Source organism: Orbicella franksi, unplaced genomic scaffold, assembly GCF_964199315.1.
Source record: "Orbicella franksi unplaced genomic scaffold, jaOrbFran1.1 SCAFFOLD_292, whole genome shotgun sequence".
NCBI lineage: Eukaryota > Metazoa > Cnidaria > Anthozoa > Scleractinia > Merulinidae > Orbicella > Orbicella franksi.
Window position 1 is genome coordinate 2,501 of NW_027670885.1, and position 7,303 is coordinate 9,803.

At 38.1% G+C, this 7,303-nt stretch overlaps 1 protein-coding gene across 1 annotated transcript in view; it reads right to left on the reverse strand.

The window, feature by feature from the left end:
* The window catches only part of LOC145475840 (transcription initiation factor TFIID subunit 5-like), a 7,850-nt gene extending 585 nt beyond the window's left edge, over positions 1-7,265 (reverse strand). Inside the window, exons 1-12 of the mRNA XM_081455292.1 lie at positions 7,134-7,265; positions 6,853-6,971; positions 6,707-6,745; positions 5,660-5,699; positions 5,060-5,138; positions 4,824-4,947; positions 4,108-4,171; positions 3,290-3,344; positions 2,824-2,901; positions 2,638-2,738; positions 1,998-2,031; positions 671-737 (exon numbers count right to left, since the gene is read on the reverse strand). Coding sequence (XP_081311418.1) covers positions 671-737; positions 1,998-2,031; positions 2,638-2,738; positions 2,824-2,901; positions 3,290-3,344; positions 4,108-4,171; positions 4,824-4,947; positions 5,060-5,138; positions 5,660-5,699; positions 6,707-6,745; positions 6,853-6,971; positions 7,134-7,250 — 917 coding nt within the window. The 5' untranslated portion in view covers positions 7,251-7,265. The remainder of the gene's footprint in view (positions 1-670; positions 738-1,997; positions 2,032-2,637; positions 2,739-2,823; positions 2,902-3,289; positions 3,345-4,107; positions 4,172-4,823; positions 4,948-5,059; positions 5,139-5,659; positions 5,700-6,706; positions 6,746-6,852; positions 6,972-7,133) is intronic.
* Positions 7,266-7,303: the final 38 nt, after the last annotated feature.

Sequence of the window (7,303 nt, forward strand, 5' to 3'; positions counted from 1 at the left end):
GCAGGATAGCAACGTTAATACACACATCACGACAGTGTGTCGTAACACGAACATTCGGAAATTTCCTCACAACTGCAAAGTAGAGTTCAAACTACAAGTGAATGCATGAAAGATCATGTATTTGAATTGCAGTGCAGAGAAAGATACGACAATATGATTGATCATCGCAGTTATACACACAACTTGTGAAATTAAAGCCTGGAAAAAAACTTCAGGCTTGAACGGGATTCGAACCCATGACCTCTGCAATACCGGTGTAGTGCTCTAACAACTAAGCTATCAAGCCAACTGGGAGCTGGTCACATTGTGAGTTCATAATATACCCACGGTAGATTGTGAAGATACAAGTGAATATATGAAAGATCAAATATTTAAACTGCGGAGAAAGATATGAAGACAAGATTGATCATCGCAGTTATATACAAGGTTTAAGCAGCTGTGAAATTAAAGCCTGAAAAAAATTCAGGACGACGCTTTAATTCCACAGCTACTTAAGCTGTGTTTATAACTGTGATGATCAATCCTGTCTTCAGAGAGTTCAAACTTTTGGTCTCTTCAGCCCTCAGCTGGTTTGACAGCGCGCTGTTGATGTTTGATGACATTCGAAGAAACTCTTGTCAAAATCTCAGAAGAAAATACAAATATGAAAAAACGATAAAATACGACTCACATGTCTGGGAAAGGAATCTGTCGGTTCAGTGGTGGAGCATTCGGATTATGTTCCTGTTTCTTTTTGCCTGCAACAAAGAAAACATACACGCATGCGTCACTTAACAAATAAAATGAACCGGGTTACCATAAGGTACAGCAGCATGCGAGGCTGACGGTATTTCAAAGGGAAATTCTTACATAACAATGAGTGGAGCCCTGGGGCCCATTTCTCGAAGGTCCCGAAAAGTTTTCGAACCCGAAAAGCCGTAGCAAAATCTCCAACCATGTGATTACAGAGCTGTTTTATTCACATATTCTTAATATCAGCAGAGGTTCTCTTCATACAAGGAGTTTCAGGCGTATACAGCTCTCTGTCTTTAAATACCGATTGACTGAAAATGGCTTTGCGGGCCTGAAAAGTTTCCTGGGCTTTCGAGAAACGGGCACCCGGTTAAACCAGGTTAGACATTTCGTAGCATTTTGTGTAAAGGTAACAACGGACGAGACCAGGTTAGCTTGTAGTTAGTTCCACCCCAGTTTACTTGCGGTTAGCTGTCATTTTGTGGTTTTGAGCGACACTGTATTACAGTGTACATAGAATTTTGCTTGTTGTATGTACAGTGTACAGTGAAAAAATTCGGCTTTTGGCAGCCAGCCGATGTTGCAGTGTATCCTGAATCAAACTTCCTGGGTTGAATTATAAACACTAAGTGTCCAGTAACCTTCATGTAAAAATATTAAGTAAATGAGAAAAAAAGTTCCCTTCATTGTTAACTAAGGTCCTCGGTTTCCGACGGTTGTCGTGTGCAAATTTGCCCTTTACCCGTTTCTCGCTCAAGTTAGCCGCTCGTTTTAGCGCGAGACCTAGCGCGAGACGATGTACATGGACACGATAAAAGACGCCAGTTATACAAAAAACCTCAAAATTCTATCCTCCACGGGAAAAACTGCCAGCCACGTCACATGCATGGAATATCAACTACGGCAAAGAAAATGCTAGAAATTAATTTACATTTTTCTGGTACCCAAATTTGCGCTAGCCAAACTGCAGTTCTGTTTCTCCTGATTTCTTGCAATATCAAGTATTTCAACAGAGTTTTGGCCAACCTTAACTACGGCAAATACCCGATGGTACCTTTTTGGTACGTTTCAGGGGTAAATCATGGGTCTTTTGGCCCCTTGAAGAACCTCGCGTGATATACCCCCAGAACGTATCAAATAAATACAAGTAGGATTCGATGAAAACATTCACACAATTCCACTGCTCGAGAAAAATACACTGTTAGTAGAATCTACAGAAATTTGAACAAGGTTTTGTATTTGAAATGGTAATGCTTGTTTTTTACCTGGTCCATTGGAATCTTTTTTTACTTTCTTTTTCTAAAAGAGAAAAAACGTTTAATACTATTTTTATACATATTACACAACCAGTAATCTGTGACACAGAAAACGACAGTTGAGAGTGCATCACGTGGTATGCTTGTTTGAACAACGTGATCTGACAAGGTTGATCACGTGATACACCCGATTGTACCACGTGATTGAGTTGTAGATTCAGTGCATTTCCGTTGTGTTTACAAAGAAAGGAACTTACAGTTTTAACCCCTTCACGTCCAAGAACAGTCTCCCCAAACTAAAACCATACACTTCTTTGTTGGTTAGTCCAGAGAAGTTCATTATAAGACAAGACCACATCACTTAGTTGACAATTTTCCCAATTTTCATTACCTGTCTGCTTGGCAGTCTATTAAAAATGTAAGGTGAATTTACATACTGATTGCTACTGGGAGTCACAAATGGTTAATTAACTACCAACTGGCTGGTGGTTGAGTTTGTCTGAGATCTGTAAATTAGTTACATATTTGTACTGACCTCACCCATTCAAGCTGCATGTATGTATGGCTAGGAGATATTGGCTTCAGGGTAAAGACTGCTCACACTTTTCATGAAGTGATCATTGGTAGGTTTACTACTTCATGTACATACCTTTGGTTTGTCCTTATCATCATCATCCTCATTTTCTTCTTCTATCACAACTCCGAGGTCAGGCTCTGGTGGAATCCCATAATATACCTTGCTTTTGTTGGCTGGTGTGAAGACAAAAGGCATTCACCATAATGAGCGTGAAAATGAAAAATACTCATGGATTAGATTTTCTTTTGCCCAGTTTACCTTCAAATGTTGCCTCCCCAGTCACTGCTCCAGCTGTGGCTTCTATTGTTTGCTTGTTTCTTGGTCTTCCTTCAAAAACTAAAAGTGGACACGGATCTCTTTAGTTTGACTCTAGGATCAAAAAGAGAGTTGCTGCCAAAAAAAAAAAATGATGGATCTACCAGACAGTGGGAGTGGTCCCTTGAACACACATTTTCTCTTCGACTAACTATATTAATAGATACATGTGCACCTTGTTTTTGATAAACCTTTGCTGCAACAGCGAGGTTGTCTGCATCATTTTAACTTTGTCTTGAGTGAAGCATAGGCTGTAAAAGTGAATGATTTTTCGCCTGTCTACATTTGGGCAGTAACAGGAGCAATTTGGAATACTGATAGCAAAAATTCTGTACTAGTTTATCACATTCATGTTTCAGTTTGCAAGACGTCAGCATGGAATACAAATAGTTTGGATTGAATGACCCACCATCAAAATGAAGATGTTGCTGAATTAAAGTAAGCAGTAATTCCTGTTGCTGATCCTGAATAAACAAACAAACAAACAAACAAAATGCTTGTGGTTATTTGTACTCTTGGTACAAGAGCTTTTAGCAGTATGACCTACAACTTGCAGCCTTTGGGACAAGAGTGGTGCTTCAAAAGGTCTTAAAATCCTATGAGGCTTTCAATAATCTTACTGTAAATGTAAAATGCTAATTTTCTGCAATATTTTGACTTGTGACTAAAGAAGTAGAGAGCAAGTGAATTCAGCTGGCCTTTACATGTAGATTCTAATCAGTGTTTTATCTTACCACCACTCTGTGTGAATTTTGATCTGATATAGTTCTGCCATCAGTTATGAACTCGACACTGGTAAGTTTTGAGATTACACACAACATAATCGATGGAAAACCGGTGAAGATCAAAAGCATGTAAATAAGAATGCTGAGTTGTCTTTGACAAATTTTCAATTGACAGTATGCAAATTAAAGTTGTCACATTAATACTGTTTTTAATTTTCACTTGATTCAGCAGAATTATGACAGAAGATTGAAATCCAGTCATGTTTCGAGTGAAGCAAAATTTTATAATCACATCCATTTTCAATTCAGTTTGGAGCGTACTTTGACTCGGTTGAGAAAGTGCAAAAAAGAAAACAAACTAGAGATGACAAAATGAATAACAAACTAAGATAAAATGCGCAGATGAAAAGCAAGTTTCTCAATGCGTTGAACAGTGTAAATGAACCAACACGCTGTTGGCAGCAAGTTTAAAAGGTTCGCGTATCTCTGAGCTGCACTGTACCTGTAAATGTTTCTTGAGTACTTGGTATGTGTCCTTTGACATTCTGATCACAAACTTGTTACTTCTATACCAAGGTAATAATCAAATAATTGCCATGAGATAACTGTTAAAAACTGTCCCCATCTATAGTAGACAGGAGCAGGGTTTGAGGTGGGGGGGACATGCAGATTCGTCTAGTTGATTGGGAGAACTTAGTATAAGGATACAAATATATAAAGAATGAGGCACAAATTTGTGCAAACTCTTTCCCCTCATGTGAAAAACGTCATCCACAATAAGCAAGTGTAACTTGTATTTCAGTCATACACTGTACTCCTTTGAAAACCTCTTGTCAAATAGTCTTGCCAATGTAGGCCTGGAAAAAACCTCCTCTGTCAAGTACAACTGCACAACTCTATGAAGTTTACATACTGGTTTATTAGCTCTGGTTTCATTTTATCAAATCCAAGTCAGGAGCTCCTCAGAGAAAGGAACTTTGTGTCTGAAGGTTCTCCCCTCACTAACTCACTTTTATACCAACTGTGTTCTATTTTGGCGTGAAAGATTATAGTGCAGTCTACCAAATTTCAAATGATTCAGGAAGAATCACGCAGCAGTTGATACCCAGTTACATGTGTACTGTTGATTGTGTTTTTCACAATGTGTTTGAACAGGATTAGAAACAACCAACTGTAACTACACTAGCTGGTCTTCTTGACTGTCACATTATGTGGTACCTTAAGGTTCCCATGAGTTCATTGCTGTTCATGTGTTCACGTCGAGTTATTGCAGCCAACTTGCCAAGATCCTCTTCATGGTAATCTTCTTGACTTCCACGGAAACAGGCAAAGAAAGATTGTGCTACAAAGTATTTTTAACAACAGATTTAAGCTCAGGACATTTGAGAAGAAGAGTTCAACTTGTTAGTTTGAAAATAAAATTAAGCAGTTACTGTAACAACATGAACACATACCTTCTTTTTCACTGCCTTTGTAGACCAATTCAAGGTACATATGGACAAACATTGGATACAAAACCATGGCTAATTCAGGCTAGAACAGCAAAATTATTAAAACGTTACATGTATATCTATGTATTGTGTTGTTCAGGAAAATTTCAATACCCCTTTTTTTTATTGCTGGTGTTTACTTGGGCTTCTGTAGAAAAGCCCCAGTCAGAAAATGCAGGCCGTTCTTCTTGGGCCTCCAATGGGGGGTCATAGTGCCATAGTCAAAGAGCCTGGTTAAAGTGAAGCCTTGGAGCCAAATGGCTCATAACTGTCGGAGCTTAGCCTGGTTTCTGTAGCATGAAGCGGCTAGGAGTATTTCTACTCCCCCCTGGATGGGATGCTAGTCCATCGCAGGTCACTCCCCAGCAATTTGTTAGGTTTCCCCAACAAGAGCCTGGTTAGTTCCTATTCAAAAAAAGTTCACTTGCATTTTGCAAGTTTACTATTCCCCACACATAAACTTTAAATGATCCTTAACCATGTTAATTTGTAGTCTATCCACTTACAAAGTTTATGAAATTATTTCATAACCTCTCACTAAATTAGGAACTGTAACCTCCTCACCTTGTATATATCCAGGGATTTTTCTACAAACGCTTGCAGACTAAAATGAAAGTAAAAAAAAATCCAATAAAGTATAAAAAGAAATTAAAACAGATTGTATCTTCTAAATGACATTTTTTGTACATGTATGCTGTGGAAAAAGCTGTGGGAACACTGGCCTGTCGGCTTGTATTCCCACAACACTTCTTGTTCTCCCAACTTCCACTCGTGTTTCTATCACTCAAAAGAAATATAGTCATTCAGGTTTTCTGTTTCTTAAAGATTGGTTGTGATTGTAACCATATGGTCTTCATTGAAATACTTAAAGGAAGGTGTTTTGTATCTCTACAGCAGTTTGGGAGCAGAAAGAAAGGACCTGATCTTCATCAAAATAATAAGTGAAGTCATAAAATAAAATTCGTCATTTTTACGACCCAAAGATGCTTAATCCATCTAGACAAACTTGGGCGTGATATTTTAGTGTGCTGCTAATGCAATGTCTCAGTATACAGATGGGCAAAAGACAGATTACACATCAAGATGAAAAATCTGCTTTTATATAGTGCATCTTGCACTTGCTTGTAATATATAATACATCTGCATGTATAAACACAGGCATCAGAAGGATTAGGCATCTGTTTGCATAATAACATGTATCTGTTTCGACTATACCGTGTAGCTGTCACTATTAAGTCAGGAACAAGCTAAGAATTTTGTCAAGACAAACTAGACGCTTTAATTCTATACATCTTAAATGTCACAAACTGAGACCTTAGTGTGCCTGATACAAGTAGTTTACATGTATCTTGTTTATACACTCAACGCCTAAAACAGACATTATATTATGTATCCCTAATATAAAATAGGGAAATCGGAGCAGAGACTGAAAATCCTTCATCGTTGTCGCCGTCACTGTCGTCGTCGTCATCGTCGTCAACTTTATTTAAGTGTCGAGGTATTTATGGTCATCAAGGTCATTGCATATATCACTGATTTGATTCCAGGAAAACATTAGAGAACAACATGTACGTACATGTAACTCAATTTCTAAGACTTTGACACTCGTACCTGCTATAATAGTCCTCATATCTTGTAGGATCCGCATCACTAGTTTGGATTTAAACAGACACATGTCAAAGACAGCAGAAAAGACGTGATATACACTGTGCACAATCTCCGCAGTACATTCTTATTGATAAATTAAACTGTCTTACCTGTTATAAGCAGACAATACTGATGAGATATCTGGTTCTGAGTCAGGAGTTGTTTGAAGGTTTATTTCTTCTATTGCTTCTAAACAATTTACCTCTTGCCTAAAGATCTTCTCTGTTTCCTTAAAAAAATTACAAATCATAAAAATTAAGCTTAAGCTTAAGTTGTAAGAGCAACAAAGCAACCTTACACAACCTACAGGGCAGAAGCTCTCTAATTCCCAAAGATCTGCATTTTTTAGGAAAAAGGTTTGCCGTTTCGATGAAGTACTTCTACAACTTACAGATAACTTGCTTTTCTTTAAAAATTGAAGGACGGCGATTAAAGTGTCTTTTTCCTTTTTCGAAGGATTCGACTTGGAAGTTGTTGTCGCTGCCGAGCTGGTTGCATTGGCAGCCATGTTGAATTTGGCTGTGGGAGACTAAGTATGATATGTATTATAATACGCATGCC